The 17,979-nt window shown below is 58.4% G+C and overlaps 3 protein-coding genes and 1 long non-coding RNA gene across 6 annotated transcripts; 2 read left to right on the top strand and 2 right to left on the bottom strand.

Moving 5' to 3' along the window:
• Positions 1-556: 556 nt before the first annotated feature.
• On the bottom strand, positions 557-3,372 carry RPL36A (ribosomal protein L36a). Its single transcript, XM_075162225.1, has 5 exons — positions 3,266-3,372; positions 2,846-2,951; positions 2,530-2,597; positions 711-833; positions 557-626 (listed from the first exon to the last, which is right to left on the bottom strand). The coding sequence occupies exons 1-5, from the start codon at positions 3,266-3,268 to the stop codon at positions 606-608; spliced, it is 321 nt and encodes a 106-aa protein (XP_075018326.1). The 5' UTR covers positions 3,269-3,372; the 3' UTR covers positions 557-605.
• Positions 3,373-3,917: 545 nt separating this feature from the next.
• Positions 3,918-15,952, top strand: BTK (Bruton tyrosine kinase). Of its 2 annotated transcripts, XM_075162222.1 has the most exons (20): positions 3,918-3,998; positions 5,215-5,281; positions 7,239-7,421; positions 7,592-7,690; positions 7,956-8,024; positions 8,600-8,681; positions 10,257-10,385; positions 10,491-10,558; positions 11,092-11,273; positions 11,592-11,654; positions 11,904-11,958; positions 12,287-12,369; positions 12,482-12,609; positions 12,759-12,833; positions 13,190-13,361; positions 13,629-13,845; positions 14,472-14,536; positions 15,019-15,137; positions 15,253-15,410; positions 15,547-15,952. In XM_075162222.1, exons 3-20 carry the CDS (start codon positions 7,281-7,283, stop codon positions 15,616-15,618), a joined length of 1,977 nt encoding a protein of 658 aa, XP_075018323.1. In that variant the 5' UTR covers positions 3,918-3,998; positions 5,215-5,281; positions 7,239-7,280; the 3' UTR covers positions 15,619-15,952. The 2 variants fall into 2 exon arrangements, with proteins under 2 accessions (XP_075018323.1, XP_075018324.1); XM_075162223.1 differs by lacking the exons at positions 3,918-3,998; positions 5,215-5,281 and having other exon boundaries at positions 7,314-7,402.
• On the bottom strand, positions 8,675-15,079 carry LOC142087704 (uncharacterized). Of its 2 annotated transcripts, none has more exons than XR_012675563.1 (4): positions 14,996-15,079; positions 14,226-14,363; positions 10,467-10,614; positions 8,675-8,804 (listed from the first exon to the last, which is right to left on the bottom strand). It is a non-coding gene; the product is annotated as an uncharacterized LOC142087704 (long non-coding RNA). The 2 variants fall into 2 exon arrangements; XR_012675562.1 differs by lacking the exon at positions 8,675-8,804 and adding an exon at positions 10,278-10,366.
• A 104-nt stretch (positions 15,953-16,056) lies between the features above and the next one.
• On the top strand, positions 16,057-17,518 carry TIMM8A (translocase of inner mitochondrial membrane 8A). The gene is made up of 2 exons (XM_075162221.1): positions 16,057-16,277; positions 16,674-17,518. Exons 1-2 carry the CDS (start codon positions 16,155-16,157, stop codon positions 16,833-16,835), a joined length of 285 nt encoding a protein of 94 aa, XP_075018322.1. The 5' UTR covers positions 16,057-16,154; the 3' UTR covers positions 16,836-17,518.
• Positions 17,519-17,979: the final 461 nt, after the last annotated feature.

Here is a 17,979-nt window from a genome sequence, read left to right as displayed (position 1 = left end):
TCGGGTGAGTTTGGATTACCCTGACCCCTACTGTGTTGAAACCATTGCTGGGTGCAAGGAATCTTACCTGCCTCTTCCTCTTGGGCAAGGGCTTCGAGAGGAAAAAGGCCTACTCAGTCAGCTCTGCTTCTTTCCCCCACTCCCGCCCCAATCACTACTTCACCTACCAACAATTCAAATTTACTGTAGCATTCCTGAAATGGAACCGCTGAGATAGAGACATGAACTGTTTTAAATGAGACAAGCTGCAGAAGTTTAGAGGAGGCCCTTTTGAAGACAGCCTTCTACCATGGAAGCTCATAAATAAGCCTGGAGAAAAGCAGCAGCACAACGCTCACAGAGAAGCCACTGGTGCAAAAATCCGTCAGAGCCTCAGGCTCTACACGTATCCTAAAACACCTCTTGGTAACACAGTAAGGAGATCAGCAGGGTTTTTTCAAAAGCCTTCAGATTACAAACTGTTTGTTTGTAATCAAGCAACACCTTCCCGTTGGGTTGATGTACTTGCAAGTCCCACCCCACCAACAAGAGAAGATACACAAAAACAAGCAACAAATCACTTCCAAATACTTTAATATGGTCCATAACACCAAGTAGGATGGAGCTTAGAACTGGATCACCTGGCCCTGTAAGAAGGAAGAGACAGAGTGAGTTTATTCACCACTGAATGTCACCACCCTTCCTCAGCCACTCTCGGTCCACAAACATACCTTTCTCTTCTTGTCTCCTCCCAGTTCAAAGTGCTTGCACCTCTTAATGGCCAGCATCCTCTTGGACCTGCAGTTGGGCTCTACACACTCCAGCCTCAGCACAATCTTCTTCGTGGTCTTAGCCTGGGAGGACCAGAGCGTATCAATAAACAAAATGTCCAGAAGCAGACAAATTGCCGCTCTCAGGAAAAGCTTGTTATCTGCACTCCTGAAGATTCAGCAGCTTGTTCTCAAAGTGTAAAGAAAAAGACTACCAACACGGTTAGGCTCCCTCCATTAAAAACCAGTACAGGAATACAGTGGATCTGTACCTTCACACTAAAGGACGCTGGCAAAAGCACTCAGTGGGGCAGGGCTGGTCCCCTGCAGAGATCAGCCACGCTGGAAGAAAGTCTGTGCCAGTCAGTGAACACACCAAGGAACAGGCACTTTTGCAGTGTGGGAGAACAGACTGACACTGCTCAGGACAAGTTCAGCAGAACATCAGGCAGAAGAAACACCTGAAAGCAGCACCACTGACAAACTTTCCCCAGAAGAAGCAGTGACACAATGCCCTCAGTGCAGACCTGCAGCTACCGCGAAGTTAGATGAAACCCAAAAGACTAGAGGGAAGAATCCAAAGCTGCAAGGCTACTGTAGCAGCTGGACAGAGCTGTAACCACCAGTTATAAACTTCAGCCATCATCCATATAATGCTGACTGGGAAGAAACAGAAATGGGAATGGCAATGTGCAGGTGGAGAGTGCCAAACTGCGAAAGCAGTATGGCTGCTGTGTATACCCTGTTCGCGGAAGCATTTTCTGCAAGGCCTCCCCGCTTCCTGACAGAAAGTCAACTTGAAAAACTGCAGTCTCATTTTTTTCTTCTTGCTGGAAGACTTCCTGAACATCTCCAACAGAACACCAGGGCCTTCCAACAGTGAGCCAAGTAGCTCTATAAGCATAACTAAACAGTTCACATAAAAACTATAACAAATCAACCCACTGGGTTTTGCTTCCCTGCTGTAAATACCACAGATTTCCCCCCCCTCCATTCCCCCAACTTGTTGGCAGGAGGTACACAGAGCGCAGAGGGAAAACATGCTGCAAGACTACAGTTTCAGGTACCCACGCTGAAGAGGAAGGATGACAGCAGCAGGTTTCTGCAACTCATTTGTAACAGAATGCTCTGCTGCCCTTCCACTGCTGCTTTGAGACTCTCAGGAAAGGCCTAATGCAGCAACTCCCATTTACCGGCTCAGCGATAAGGATTTCCCTGGAGACAGCGGACTGCAGGAAAACAATGTCATGTTCTGCACTACCCCCAGGAGTTCCACACGCTTTACATCTATCATACCCTCGTCAGTGAAGGCAGCCTCACTATGCAGAGCCTCACAAACCTGCCAATAAATATCCAGTGATAAATTACTGACACTTCAAGAGCATAAGGAAAGCAAGCAACAGGCTCCCTTTCCCTTTGCCGTACTCTTCCCCTTTGGCAAGCAATGAGGAAAACACTCCTTTCATTAAAAGCATCACTTCCAGTAAGACCCTGCTCCCCTACAGCATCAAGGCTCCCTGCAGAACCTGCTCTGCAAACACATGCTACGTCACTCCTGCAAAAAAAGGAGCATCTACATGAGACAGGAGCAGCAGGGAAGATGAGCAGATGTGGAGGGGGAATTTACACTCCCCGGACAGCACTACCAGCATAGAGCTGCCATAACATGGCTTGAGCACACGACTACCACAAGGCTGCAGGAAGCTGAAGTGTCCCTCTTCAGCTAGGCATGTGGATTGCCAAGAAAGTTTCAGGTCCTCTTTCCAGGAGCAGCACTCACCTTCTTACGGAAGATGGGCTTTGTCTGGCCCCCATAGCCACTTTGCTTCCTATCGTAGCGTCTTTTTCCTACAGGAGGAAATGGCTCTGTTTAGGCAGCAACTCAAGACATACTACAAGCACGCTCTTGGCACTCTTACCAAACCCTAGCAGACCTCAGCCTGCAGCTGCACAACCGATCAGAAGCAACCCCCCCTTCTCAGACAGCCGCGTGCTCGGCCCACAACCATCACCCTGGTGTGGGGCACGACCACTGGGGCCCCACGCAGCTTCCCCCGGGCCGTGCCCCAGAGCCCCCGCAGCGGACCCGTCCCTACCCTGGGCGTAGAGAGAGTCCTTCCCCTTCTTGTACTGGGTGACTTTGTGCGGCTGGTGCTTGCCGCATTTCTTGCAGTAGGTCCGGCGGGTTTTCGGGACGTTCACCTGGAGGGACAGGGATAAGCCAGTCAGTATGGCCAGCAACTGCGCAGGGAGCTGGAGAGACGCCACGTCGCGCTCCGGGGGCCCCCTCGCCCCGGCGCTGTCGAGCGCAATCCGGCCGCCCTTCCCCTCCCCTCGGGGAGGCCCTGCACCACCGTCCCGGGCCTACGGCCTCCCCCCGCCGCCCCGACCAAGCCTAGCCGCCGGCCAAGCACCCACCGCAGCGGCCGGCGCCCCGGGCGGGCGGAGCGAGCCGCCGCCGGGGCGGATGGCAGCAGATGGAGTCGGACCCGCAGCCCGCTGCCGCCAGCACTCACCATCTTGCCGACTGCGGCCCGAAGAGAAGGAGCGCCCCGGAAGCGGAAGCAGATTGGAGCGGGTAGCAATAGAGAGGAAGGGCGTAGGGAGGGCGAGCACTGGGCGTCCAGCGCCCCCTTCCAGTGGGAGGAGAGCGGGGCGGCGGCGCCGGCGCAGAGGGGGCTGGAGGGTGCGGGGTTTGCGGGGAGGGGGGGGGCTGCGGAGGAGTGGGCGCGTAGGGGGTGGGGGTGCGCGGCTGTGGGGGTGCCAGGGCGTGGGGTGGGGGGATCTGTGGGGCGGGCAGGATGTGGGACGCGGGAAGCAGGGGCAGGCAGCCAGCAGGAACATGGCGCTGCCCCCCGCCCGCCCCACGGCCCGGCCTCAGCCCCGGCCCTGCTCTCCGGTCCACGTCCCAGCTCCGCACCCCTGGCGCCATGTCCAGGTCCCCCGTCCTTTCCATGCGGGGCAGGCCCGGGCCGCGGCCAGTGCCCGGGCAGCCCTACAGAAGTGGCCGGGCTGTCTCCAGGAGGAAACACAGCTGCTGCTTTTGAGTCAGAAACCAAGAAAAGGGGAACCGAAAGGGTGGGGTTGGCCGGCCCCGTCCTTCCTCCCTGCGTGGCCGACCCCGCTGAGCCTCCCTGCCTCCCCGCTGCCACAGCCACCCTGACCCACTGGGCTGGACTGCTCGGGGCAGGTGTGGGGCAGCGAGCGCAGCAGGACCCCGGCTGGCCGGAGCGGCGGTGGGAGGGCTCGGTGAGTGGGACGGGGCGCAGGGGGCCCAGGGGAGCTGCGTCCTGGCACCGCGTGGCGCAGGGATTGGCTCGGTGGGGAGCATGAGGGTGGCGGTGCCTTGGGTGCCAGCGCGGCCCCGTTAATGTTGCTGGGGGGGAGTCACGGTAGCGGGAGGCGAGAGCCTCCATGCGGCGCCTGCTTGTGGCCTCACACCTCTGCTTGCCTTGGCGGTGCCGGGGGCCATGGCGCCTGCCGGGGGCGGGAGAGCCATCCTGGGCGCAGGCCACGTGCTGCCAAGCTGTGGGTGAGCCGAGCTGGGAAGGTCGCAGCTCTGAGCAGGTGGCATCTGACCAGGGGTGGGATAGCTGCCATGGGGCCACAGAGCCAGGAGTTATGGGGGTGCAGCAGAGCAGGGCAGTGGGGTGGTGTGTGGGTGCCAGGGGCTGCAGGGGTGCACTGGAGCAGGGGGTCAGGGTGGTGCGTGGGTGCCAGCGACCCCTGGGGTGCTCCAGAGCAGGGGATCAGGGTGCTGACAGTGCCTTTGACCACTCGTTGCTTGTGGGTTTTGCAGTGGGCGCTGCTGGGGCGCCGCTCTGGGTTTGTTCCCGAGTCTCTCCCATGTGGGAGATTCCCTCCTCTGTCCCTCCCACCCTTCATTTTTGTCACCCTCCAGGCTGCACCTGAAACACAGGGGCTGTGGAGTTTGTCATTCCCAGACACCCCATCACCCTTCCCACTTGCCCTGAGCATGCCAGCCCCCTGCCAGCCCCCCATCAACCAGTGGTGGCGGGCAGGTGCAGCTCCTTAGCAGGACACAGGCAGGGCCCTGGGACTGTGGTGGAGCACAGTGTCCGGTGGCACAGGGCCAGCAGTGTGTGCCGGCCCCGGTGGTGGCGTCGGAACACCACAGTGCAGTGGCAGGAAGTCACATTAGCTTGGGGGACACACACAGGACATGCTTCCACCCACCCACTTGCCATCTCTACTGTCACAGCGTGGCAGCAATGGCTGGCTGCAGGGGTGAGTCGCACGGGGTACCCACCACCCAAAGCACAGGCAGGGACAGAGAGGGGCCGGTGGCAGTGCTGGGAAGAGGGAAGCTGTGCCATGCTGAGGACAAGGAAGCAGTGCTGGGGACAGGGAGGCTGTGCTGGGGACAAGGCAGCTGTGCCATGCTGGGGAAGAACAGCCCTCTGAGATACTCATCATCCTTTCCTTTCTGGTGGCACTGTCCCAGAGGACCCAGCAAGGACGTGTCCATCTGCCTGGCACTGCTGGTGGTGACCCAGCTGCTGCGACTCAAGGTAAAGCTTCTGGGGACGCAGCATTGCAGTTGGGATGGGCTGGAGCCCGGGGCTGCTCTGCTCAGCCCCTATGTCTGTGCCAGGGGGGCAATGGGAGCCCTCCTGCTCTTGGGACACAGGACTGGCAGCCACATTTTATAGCTAGGGAAACTGAGGCATGGGGCTACAGGGGGATGCTGAGGTTGTTCTGGGCTCACCCACCACCCTGCCAGCAGTCTGGGATCAGTGGCCACCCCAGCCACCTGCCCTGTTCCCTCCTGCCCAGGCCTGGATCAGCCAGCGGAGGCTGCTGTTTTTTCTAAAAGACTCTGACAACTCATTTTTTAAGGTTTTTGGTTTTTTTTTTAAACCACCCAAACAAGCTGGAAAGGCCTGAGCCATGTGGGCCACAAGGGGAGGGAAGGGGGGACCCTGGAAGCGGGGAGCCCTGTTTATTCCCAGTCTCTCTGGCTATAGCCACTGTAGTGGGTCAGGGTCAGGATTGCAGCAGCAGGATCTGTGCTGGGAGGGTCTGGGCATCACCAGCAGATGGGGGAGTGCCGCTGCTCCTCCCCCCAGGCTGGGGCATGCCCTGGAGGGTAGGACCAGCGCCTGGCATCTTTGGTTCCTACCTGGTCCCTGTTGCGAGTGAGCCAATGCCTGCTTCCTGTGTGGGGGAGTGGATGGGCTGCCCGGCCGGGTAGCAGGGGGCTCAACCCCTGACTCTGGCCCACCTCTGAGCCTCCCCTGGAGGAGATGGGCTGTGGGCAGCAGGGGAGGGAAACAGCTTCTCCCAGGTTGCCCTCCGAAGCTGTGTTTGTGGGAGAAAAAAAGGAACAAGGTGGAGGTGAAAGGGTAGCAGGGCACGTAGGTGGTCGGGGCAGGAGACATGGAGGAGGGCTCCAGGGGATCACAGTTCAGCAGTGGCTCCACGTAGCTCATCAGCTCCCTCTTAGGTCCAGGCCTGGAGTCAGGTGTTGGTTACAGCCCTCCGAGGAGGAGAAGTCCACAGCTCCAGCTGCGTGGCTCTGTGGAGTGCTGGAACCGTCTGGGTGTCGCAGTGCCCGGGTGCAGCATGGAGGGGCACAGGGTGGGATGGACAGGCTGCTCCAAGAGATGGGCTAGGGTGGATTTCCAGCCCCCTGAAGGCAGGGCAGCAGTGGAACGCGGGGCTCCCATGAGCCCTTTCCTGCCCGGACCATCGCTGGAGAGGCTCAGGAGGAAAGCTTCTCTGAGGAGAGCTGGGGGAGGATTTAACCCCTCTGGTTGCTGGCTGGAGGCAGCCCTTCGAGCCTGGCCTCCAGCGAGCACTGCTCACAGGGGAGGAAAGGGGGTTGAGCATCGTCCCTGCACTCCTGCAGGCTCCATGGATGCAGAGGGGAAGGATGACTGTAGGGCTACTCCATGCTCTCGGCAGCACAGCACTGGACTATTCGGAGCCAGGACCTACCCACAACTTTTTAGGGACTGGCCTTCCATGGCCGTCCCATGCACACTGCCAAGTCAGCACATCCCCAGCACGGAGCGCCTGCGGTGCAGCAGGAGGAAGCGGCCCCCCCACACACACACGCACGATGTTGGAGGGGAGGAGGGAGCCTGCTGGGTGTTGCTGCTCAGGCTCTGCACTCCTCCCCGGGGCTACACTTCTCGCAGCCTCCCCAGCTCCCTCCCTCTCCAGCTGCCTGTGTCTATCTGTCCGCCTGCACATCCGGGGGCCCCTCGGGCATCCGGCGGGGGCCGAAGCTGGCTGGGTGGTGGCTTGGTCCACAGCCTGGAGTCGGAGAGGGGACGGGAGAGGTCACATCGCAAATACCCTGCACTGACCTGCCCACACACCTCTGCAACTGATTTCCCCTGTGGACGTCCCAGCGCCCCTTGGCTGCCCCTCAGGCAGATGGGAGAGTGCACCTGAGTGAGGTCCAGCGGTGGGCAGGTTTTTGGCTGAGCAAGTGCCGTGTCGGTGTTGTCCTGCCCACAGCAACCAGGCAAGCACGGCGCAGAGGAGGCTGGGGGGGCTGACATGGCCAGCATCATCCTGGAGAGCATCTTCTTGAAGCGCTCACAGCAGAAGAAGAAAACGTCTCCCCTCAACTTCAAGAAGCGCCTGTTCCTGTTGACGGAGAGCAAGCTGTCCTACTATGAGTATGACTTTGAGCGGGGGGTGAGTCGGTGGCCCCAGGGCCCCAGGGGCTGTGCCATGGCAGTGCCCATGGGTCACCAGTTGTCTCTCACCAGCACCCAGCCCAAGGGGTGGTTGGACAGGGATGGTTGGCTTGAATCTCCCCGGGTCTTCCCCTTGGCGATCATTCAAACCAATCCCGTCTCTTGCAGCGCCGCGGCAGTAAGAAGGGTTCAGTGGACATTGAGAAGATCACCTGTGTGGAGACAGTGGTGCCTGAAAACAACCCTCCCCCCGAGCGGCAGGTCCCGGTGAGGAAGGTCCCGGGGTCTCTGCTTCTGTCCCGCTGTCCCCTCGCTGGGGAAGTAGAGAGAGTTATCCTGCCCTGGGGTAGTGGGAACGGGGACAGCCCTGCTTGGCATGGGGCTCTCTGCACCCACAGCCCATACCATACCAGGGGTCCGGCTTGATGCAGGGCAGGGGGAGCAGGGGGACGCCAAAGGCTGTGGGTCCCAGGGGAGATGCCAGCAGCCATTCAGCAGGATGCCAGCGTCCGTCTCTGCCTCTCTCTTCCAGAGGAAAGGAGAGGATTACAACAACATGGAGCAGATCTCAATCATCGAACGGTTCCCCTACCCCTTCCAGGTGAGTCCTCACTGCACCCCCTTTGCCGGTCTGCTCTGCCTGGCTGCAGGGTGCTGGGGGGAGGACCCCAGAGGGACTTTGAGCCAAACACGACATTGCTGCCCCAGTGCCAGGTGTCACTCAGCCATTTGGGGACACCCTGCTGCTGTCCGTGCTGTGTGGGGCAGGCAGGTGAGCCTTCGCAAGCCCCAAGGAATTGGGCAGCTCTATTTAAGGGGGCTGCTTAGATGGAAACCTGCTTCTGAGCTCTGTCCTGCCCCTTTCAGTCCCCTGGCGGTTGCTGGAGGGATGCTGTCTGCCGGCTGCCTGCTCAGCCCCCAACCCAGCTGCCTGCCCCTGCTGGCACCCAGCAAGGCCCCCAACACACTGAAAGTCAGAGAAGGAAGTGGAAAGTCTCGGGGGAGGGGGCTTATTTATAACCTCTCCGTCACGGTCCCGCGAGCACTGTGCGGGGCCAGCACACACCGGCGCAACTTGTGCTCTGCACCAGCTGCTCGGGCTGGCCACAAGCCTCAGCTGCCCCTGTCCTCCCCGGGAGACCCCCGGCCGGGGCGCTGAGATGTGTGGTCCTGCAGGTGGTATATGACGAAGGGCCCCTCTACGTCTTCTCCCCGACGGAGGAGTTGCGCAAACGCTGGATCCATCAGCTGAAGAACGGTGAGTCTGGGGGCTGTGCAGCTCCCTCGGAAAGCAGACACAAGCAATCGGCTGTGCGTGCGGCATGACCCAGAGCACCAGGTTTCCGGAGGCTCGCTATCTCGTGGTTACATTATCCCATGTCTATGGAAGAGCAAGCACTGATCAGAAACTTCTCCTGTGACAAGCGTACCCCTACGGCCATGCCCCCACATGCATGCTTCCTAAAATCCCTAAGCTGACACCAGCCGCTCCTGCCTGGGGGAGGTGGACCCTCACCTCTGTTACCCTCTGACTTCTGCAGCACTGCAGCCACCTCAGCTGAGGCTTCTTGCCTTCTCACAAGCCTGTTCCAAATTAGTTCAAGCAGGCTTAGAAGTTATTGAGGGCAAGAGGAAATAGCAGATGTGGCCACGCAGCTGTATTGGCATGCAAGGCAAGGGTAGAGCCCCCAGTGCTTTAGGAAATACGGACAAAAAGCCTGCTGGAAGCCAGGGAGTGTCTCTTACAACCCACCCTGAGCCTCGCTCAGTGCTGCTGAGCTGATGCTTAGCTGCGTGGGTGCCACCTCCTAGAGCTGAGAGCATGTTGCAGCAGCACTGTGCAGAGGGGCTTGGGTGCTTGCAGTTGGTCGAAATCTGCTAGAGCTGCCCGTATGTGTCTCTTGGTGTATGTGTATCTTTCTGTGGCTTTGTGCTGGTGGGGTGAGATTAGCTGCTTGAATTGACACAGGGAAGTTTGCCCGAGCAAGGCGGAAACAGAGCGGGCTGATAACAGGGAAGTCAGTTATTTCACGAGACCCCTGCTGCTCTGCCCCAGCAAGCAGCAAGGCCTCCCCCCACTTCCTTGCTACAGGAGGGGGGTTGCTGTGGCAGCTGAAGCCAGTGTAAAATCCACAGGGAAAAGGAGAGAGAAAATGCTGGCCTTCTGCTGGCGAGATGCCCTCATCCTGCTCCACCAGAGAAGGGGCTCTCTGCACCCCATGGAGCTGCTGTGGGCCAGCACCGTGCTGCGGTGGTGTTTAGGCACATCCAGTTGTCCCTCTAGCTTGGAGAGAAGTATGAGGAAGCTGGTCGGCGCCTGCCTGGCAAGGGAACAGTCTCCCAGCAAGGGAAGTCTCTGAGCAGGCAGGGGATGGTGACAGTGCCCTGCTCGCCCCAGGCACAGCACTGGCCTCCCTCCCCACTTCTAAAAAAAAAAGGGTTCAAAAGAGCTGCGAACTGTGGACCTCAGCAGCCCAGGGGATGCTGGACGTTTCAGCTGGCAGGAGGGCCGGTCACAGCAGGACCTGGCCCTCCAAGCACGCTCATGTCCTTTTGCAGAGCTGCTGAAGAGCTTTGATCAAATCTGAGAGGAAAGGCCTGGCCCTCCCCGAGCTAGGGGTTTCATGGCACAGGGTTTGCACAGCTGCAGCACCAAAACACAAGCTGAGGGAAACCCAAGCAGCAGGGCCACATGTGACTGTGTATCAGTAGCACAGCAGAGGATGAAATGATTTAATGGGGCTGATCATCTGCATTCAGGGAGCAGAGAGCTCTCCGCAGCAGGCTGGGGACACAGCCCCAGGTCACACACTTCTCCCCTCCTCTCCCACAGTGATCCGGTACAACAGCGACCTGGTACAGAAGTATCATCCCTGCTTCTGGATTGACGGCCAGTACCTGTGCTGCTCCCAGACAGCCAAGAATGCCATGGGCTGCCAGATCCTGGAAAGCAGGAATGGCAGTAAGGCATTGGGCACCCTCCTCTTGTCCCATCCCCAGCCCAGGGGATCACCGCAGCACGACGCTGGGGATCTCTTCTCACCTTAGTCCCTTTTCTGTTCTGAAGGTTTAAAAGTTGGGCGGTCACATCGCAAGACAAAGAAGCCTCTTCCCCCCACTCCTGAGGAGGACCAGGTAGGGGCCAGCATCAGCATGTGGGTTTGCTCCAAGGTGTTTAAGGAAAGGTCTACCTGGGAAAAGCCAACACGTTCAATGACTGACAGGGCATTGCTCAGAGATGTACAAGCCAGGGCTCTGCTCTTGAGAGGGATGTCAAGATGGTGCCCTAAGGGAGAAGGAGCTTGAACCAGCGGATGGAGCCCAAAGGCCTGGAGGGAAGTCAAATGATCTCACCCCTGAGGTTCCCCAGGGGGAGCTGGGAGGATAGAGAAACCCTGATATAGGGTGGAGGAGTCACAGATTAAGCCAAAAGGTAGAGAGAAAACACTTATCTTTTGTGAGGACGGGTCTCCAAGGGAGAAATGTTGGAATAAAAAATGCTGGGTGGGGATTGGTCTCCTGGTGGAGATACGTGTGGGAGCTGAGACAAACGCTGCGCTGATCTGGCCTGAGCCCACTGCCCTGCCAGGCCTGGGGAGGGTCTCGCCTCGGAAACAGTGTGTCTGCCAGCCTCACCGTGTCCCACGCTCTCCCTCGCTCTGGGGAAGATGGTGATGAAGCCCCTGCCCCCCGAGCCAGCCCCCAGCACAGCAGGCGAGATGAAGAAGGTGGTGGCCCTCTACAACTACCTGCCGATGAACGCACAGGACCTGCAACTGCAGAAGGGCGAGGAGTACTTCATCCTGGAGGAAAGCCACCTGCCCTGGTGGAAAGCCCGTGACAAGAACGGGTAAGAGCTCCCACTGCCCACAGCACTCGCCCCGCAACGGTGACCTCTTCTGGTGCCAAGGCACTGGTGGGCAAACACACCTCTTCAGCATTGCGGGGCTTAAGACAGGCTGCCTGCGGGCTCCTGCGTGGGATGGCACATGAGGAGGAGCGTGAGGGAGACTGCAGCAGGCTGTGGTATCAGCCCTCCCCAAGCATGAACCCAAATGGGTTTGTGCCAAGGTTTTTGAACCCATTTCTACTCAGCCTTCTGGAACAGGAACCTGCTTTCCCCTTGGCCTCCTCCATCAGTGTGTGACCAGCCCCTTTTCTCCTGCAGGAGAGAAGGATACATCCCCAGCAACTATGTCACTGAAACCAGCAATTCCCTGGAGATATTTGAGTGAGTAAGAGAAGGCGCAGGGACATGGCAAGTTGCGCTTGGTCGGAGACTTTGTACATTCAGTTCTGTTAACCTACGCAGCCTGCGAGCCCAGCCCGGCTGGGTCGCCCTCCCTCTTGCACACCCTTTGAGAGCCTCTGGCCCCATGACAGCCATCCCTGCCCTGCTCTCTGCACTGCTGGGCCAGGGTCAGACCAGGCTGGGGACAGCAGTGGCTGCATCTCCCTGAAGACTGTGTCCCTGTTCCAGGTGGTACTCAAAGAATATCACACGGAGCCAAGCAGAGCAACTGCTGAAACAGGAGGTAAGTGTTGACTGCAGAGGCTGGGTCCTTTCTACACACCAGCCTTCTGTGGGCTGCTGTCACACTGTGTCCAGCATGGCACCAACCCTGGCTTGCGCTGGGAGGGGAATGTCGCCCCAACAGCCCCAGGAAACTTTTCTACCCCAGTGTGACCTCCTCCTGCCAGTCACTTCAGGAGGTGGCCCCCCAGGCAAGGACTGGAAGTAGGACTCCTCTGACTTAACGCACCCTCTCCAGCCATGCTGTGATGTTCACTCACTTTAAGTCTTGCCTGTTACAGTCACGCCTCCCCACAACTATCCCGTCCTCTCTCCCCTTTTTGTTTTAGGGTAAGGAAGGGGGCTTCATTGTCCGAGATTCCACCAGCAAGACAGGGAAGTACACTGTCTCCGTCTATGCCAAGTCCTCTGTGTAAGTGGATCTAAGAACAGCTCGTTCCTACCCCAGAGGGCCCCTCCAGGCACCCCTCACTCTCTGCCTGTCCTCCCCATGCTGCTGACTGTCTCTCGTACTGTCTCTCCAGAGACCCCCAAGGCACGATCCGCCATTACGTTGTATGCTGCACCCCCCAGAATCAGTATTACCTGGCAGAAAAGCACCTGTTCAACACCATCCCGGAGCTCATCACATACCATCAGCACAACTCTGCCGGTCAGTGTATGGGGGCAGAGTGAAGCCAGCAGTGTTTTTACTGACACAACAGTATCCTCACCTTCCTGCTCTGAAGGCAGGAGGCTTGTGTTCCCTGCTGGAACATGGGAGGTAAGCGTGGTGTGGCAATCTACCTTTTTGTGTTTCAGGGCTCATATCCAGACTGAAGTACCCTGTGTCTCAACACCAGAAAAGTGCTCCTTCCACAGCTGGCCTTGGCTATGGTAAGCGGGCCTGGGCTACCTCACGGTTCCCTGGTTGCAGGGCCCATCTCTACCAGCAGTAACTTTCCGGGGCTGGGATCCTGGATGTCCCATGGCAGCAGGGCTCACAGCCTTCCCAGGAATTACTTCCCAACACTCACTGGCACTCTGGTGACAGTACTGACCAAGAGATGCCACAAGCTACTTTGCTCCCCATCCCCTGGAGGAACAGATCTCAGATTTCATGGATTTTTTGGGAAGGTTTTTCAGGCAGCACATGCTCGTGAGCTCTTCTTGGGCTTGCTAGATCAGATGACTGGGAGCACCCTGCAGGGAGGTCACCTGCACCCACATTATCCTCGCACTTTCTGTCCTAGGGTCGTGGGAGATTGACCCGAAGGATCTGACCTTCCTGAAGGAACTGGGGACGGGGCAGTTTGGTGTGGTGAAGTACGGGAAATGGAGAGGCCAGTACAACGTTGCTATCAAGATGATCAGGGAGGGCTCCATGTCAGAGGATGAGTTTATTGACGAAGCCAAAGTCATGATGTAAGTGGTGAGCAAGGTCAGTGCTGGATATGCCTTGCCAGAATGGCTGCACTCCTGGGTGGTGTGGAGGGACAGTCTCAGGCAGCCTCACACTCTGCAAAATGCATCCGAGAACCCTCTGCCTTTGTGCTGATTCCCTGGTGAGCTTTTCCACCGTCGGCTGGGCCAGGAGCACCCTCCCTTCCCAAACTCTCTTTATTCACAGATGCTTCTTTTGCTGCTTGGCCTTCTAGATGCTCAGAATTGCCCTTCTTGCCCCCAACACAGGAACCTGTCTCATGAGAAGCTGGTGCAGCTCTATGGGGTCTGCACGAAGCAGCGTCCCATCTTCATCATCACCGAGTACATGGCCAACGGCTGCCTCCTGAACTTCCTGAGGGAAACTCGGCGGCGGTTCCAGCCTGCGGAGCTGCTGGAGATGTGCAAGGATGTCTGTGAAGCTATGGAGTACCTGGAATCCAAGCAGTTCCTGCACCGAGACCTGGTAGGGCTGTGGCTGAAGGACACATCTCCAGCTCAGTGACAGCCACAGCATTTCCTAGACAGGGTCCAGCTAGTTCATCAACATGAGGAGAGGCAGCTCTGCAGCCTTCTCTGCAGAACATCCCTCTAAGCTTCCCTGCCCACCTGAGCATAGGCGGGATGCTCTGAAGTCACTGCTCTGCAGTGAGTTAGCAGAGACTGCAGAAAGGGCAGGACTAGGTAGTTTTCCAGGGGACGGGAAATGCATTTGCGGCTAGGGCAGTGTTTGCGTTAGCACAGGCAGCATCACTGGCTGAGACATGAAAAGGGACTTCTTGACCCCTGTGAAAAGCTGAGCCTGCAGTTTGTCAGGCCTTGGGCTGGCATTGCTAGGTGCCATACCTGATCTCCTCCTGGTGCTGCTTTGTTCAGGCAAAATCCTGTCAGGGAAGTCGTCCCTCCATAGATAAACAAGATACCTGGAGGCCTCTCTTGCTGTCTTTGCTGATGACTTTGTAGCTTGCCCCAAACCAGATGAACCTGCAGGATAAAGTGAGGCAAAGTGTTAAGTGGGTGGGGGTGAGATGAAGTTCCAGATGAACAGGTAGGAACAGGTAGGAATGACTGCCTCCATCTCTCCATCCACAGGCTGCTCGCAACTGTTTGGTGAACGACCAAGGAATTGTGAAAGTATCAGATTTTGGCCTTTCCAGGTCTGGTAGATACGTCTGTGTCACCTTCCTGTCTCAATCCCCCATCTCCTCCTTCAGTCTCTTCTGCACTTTAGTCTTTCTCCCCACCATCCTCCAGCTCTGCTTTTCCTCAGTCTTCTGTCTTTCTGCTTCACCTATCTGGCTCAACCTTCTGCCTCTTCACTTTCCACCATCCCTTTCTTACTTCTCCCATCCCTTTTCCCCCCTCTCTTTGCTTCTTCTTTCCTCCACCTCTAGTCTCCTGGCTGCAGCTTTCTCTCCACATCCCCTTTTTGCTATGCTTTTGTGTCACCCTATCCCTTTCCCAATCTTGACTAACATATACTTGCTTGCAAAGGGACATTTCTGCCTGTTGAAACCCATACGGAGTGCAACCTCTGGTCACTCTGAGAGCTGTCGATTCCTTTTGGGCTTGGTCAGTTGCATAGAGGAGTGAAATGTGAAATCCAGGCCGGGCACCTTGATCCATTTATCTGCTGCAGGTACGTTCTCGATGACGAGTATACAAGCTCCATGGGGTCAAAGTTTCCAGTGCGGTGGTCTCCCCCTGAAGTGCTTCTGTACAGCAAGTTCAGCAGCAAGTCTGACATCTGGGCTTTTGGTAAGAGCACGGTCAGGTAGAGAGGGTGCCCCAACAACAGTGAGCTCCTCTGCAAACCAGCTTCAGCCACAGGCACTCCCATGCCATGAACTGTCCCTGCCGTTTCCTGTAACAGGCGTTCTGATGTGGGAAGTTTACTCTCTGGGAAAGATGCCTTATGAGAGGTTTAATAACAGCGAGACAACAGAGCACGTCATCCAAGGCCTGCGCCTCTACCGGCCACAGCAAGCCTCAGAGCGGGTCTATGCCATCATGTACAGCTGCTGGCATGAGGTAAGTTGCTGTCACCCTCGGTGATCACCCCCAGCTGCCCTGGGGGGGCTGACACGGCTCTGCAGCTCCCGTGGGGTGCAGGGAGCAGTGGGGCGGCTGGCAGGCTCCAGCAGGGTTCCTCCCTCTTGCACGGCAGAAGGCCGAGGAGCGCCCCACCTTCACTGCACTGTTGGGCAGCATCCTGGACATCACGGATGAGGAGCCCTGACCCTGGGCTGGGCCAGCCCGGACCACTGACCCCTGCCTGGTGCTGGTGGCTGGTACTGCTGGGCTGATGCTCCCCCACCGCCCGCCAGGATGGACCTACGCACCGGACGGTACCTCAGCACTGCTGTCACGGACACGGCACTGGCCACCCCCTGGGCAAGCAGGGGCCTGAGGGGCCCTCACGGCCGCCACCGCAGCCCCTGTCACCGGCAGGGCCTCTCACAGCCAAGGACAGAGCCGCGGCCCCTGACGGCCCTGGTCCCGGGAAGCCCCGGTGCCGGCCAGCCCGGGCCTGTGCGCAATAAACGGTTCCCAACGCCGACGCTTCCGTGGCTGCCGCCGCGCACCCGCTCCGCCCCGCCGGCGGGGGGGGGGGGGGGGGAGGGGTGCCGCGGGCGAGCATGCGCAGTGCGCTTGGAAGGGGCGGGATCGGCGCATGCGCGGGGCGGACGGGGCGCATGCGCGGCGGCGGCGTGGCGCGGCACGTGAAGGTCGCGGCGCGGCGGTACCGGTAATACCAGTGGTACCGGTAGCGGGATGGACGCGCCGTCCGCCGCCGGACTGGGCGGCGCCGACCCCCAGCTCCAGCGCTTCATCGAGGTGGAGACGCAGAAGCAGCGCTTCCAGCAGCTGGTGCACCAGATGACCGAGCTCTGCTGGGTACGGGCGGCCCGCGACCGGCGGGCGGGGCCGCCGGCTCCGGTGACCGGGGCGGCGGGAGAGGTGGGGCGGGTCGCGGTGGTGGGGCAGGCCGGCTGCGGCGCCGCGCTAACCCTTGCCCCCAGAGGGAGCAGGGAGATGGGGACAAAATGGAGCCGCCGTGGGAGCAGTCCCAGCCCCGCTGAGCCCGGGGGGGAGCTCTCAAGGAAGGGAGGGCCCGGGGGGACAGGCCGGGAAGAGCTCCGGGCTAGATGTGCCCGAGATGATGAGGTTTCCGAGGGGGGGGATGGCGCCGGTGTGCTTGTGGGCTGGAGAACCCCACGAGGCACGGCCCTGGTGTGGGGGGGGGTCGGGCCGCGGTGCCCCTGGGACCAACGGGTCCCCCGCTGTGTGCAGGAGAAGTGCATGGACAAGCCGGGTCCGAAGCTGGACAGCCGGGCCGAGACGTGCTTCGTGAACTGCGTGGAGCGTTTCATCGACACCAGCCAGTTCATCCTGAACCGGCTGGAGCAGACACAGAAGTCCAAGTCGGCCTTCTCAGAGAGCCTGTCTGATTGAGTGGGACCCACGCCCCGGGGGACACCGACCAGCTCCCACAAGGCCGGGCCCTCCGCCACGCCGGCTCCTGGTCACTCTGCTGCCTGAATGAGCCAGGATCAGCTCTGGGGTTTAGGATTTAATTAAATGCCAGTCTCGGGGAAGTTGCAGCCAGATGAGAACCCACAACAGAGCCACAGTCGCTCCTCGTCGGGGTGATGTGCTGCTCCCAGCCCTGCGGGCCAGCAGCTGTCTTTGTGCTGGGACTCCGGGGCTACCAATGCTACACAGGGAGTGTTTGGAACACACCCGCTCAGCTGAATGGAGAGGTGGTGACACTCGCGTCAGGGGGTGCTCCCAGTGCTGATGTGAATCCCAGCTCTGGGTAAGGCCAGCCTGCGACCGCTGCCTTAAACCGTGCTGCACAAAATGAACCCTCTTGGGTAGACTCTAACAAGCCCCTGCAGGCATCATCCCTGTGCAATCCAGTACAGGTACCCTTAGCGAGAAGAGCTTGTTGGGCACAGTGATCATCCCAGGCAGTGTCACTACTGGAAAAATACTTTCAGGCTTCCATAAGTAAATTATTCACGTGGCCAAGTGACAAATTTTCAAATTGCAGCACAACTCTGTCAATACTGACTTGCTCCATTAACTGCTTTCCCCTGGTCAATGTAATAAATATTAACTGGGTCAATTTTTAACATGAGATTCTCCTTTGTTCAGGTAGATGATCACTGAGAATTGAAAACCTGGCCTTCTTGTCACTCCCCCTCCTTCCCAGTGATCCCATTTATTGCAAAATTAGTAGGGGAGGGGGCATAATTGTCTTCTGGCTAGAAGGTCTGCTCCAAATTCTGATTTGTTGTTCAATTAATTTGGTCCCATGAATCAAACTTGTTTCTGGGAGAGGCTGTGGCCTTTCCTCCTCTTCCCCAAAGGGTTAACAGCTCCTGCTGTCCTGTAAAGGAGTAGTTTCTTTAGAGAGACTAAATGCAGGAAATAAGTAACCAGCCACTTTATAACCTCATGCATCTTTACATGTGGAGATGACTGGAAGGAGGCCTATGGCTGTGTCTTCTGGACCTCTGCCCCCAGGACACAGAGAGGAGCTTCTAACTGGAAAAACAACAAACTACTGATCCACCCTCTGAAAAGGCAGCAT

The sequence above is a fragment of the Calonectris borealis genome, chromosome 13, assembly GCF_964195595.1.
Source record: "Calonectris borealis chromosome 13, bCalBor7.hap1.2, whole genome shotgun sequence".
In the NCBI taxonomy this organism is placed as follows: domain Eukaryota; kingdom Metazoa; phylum Chordata; class Aves; order Procellariiformes; family Procellariidae; genus Calonectris; species Calonectris borealis.
Note: the sequence above shows the minus strand (reverse complement) of the source record. Positions and strands in the feature narration are given on the sequence as shown.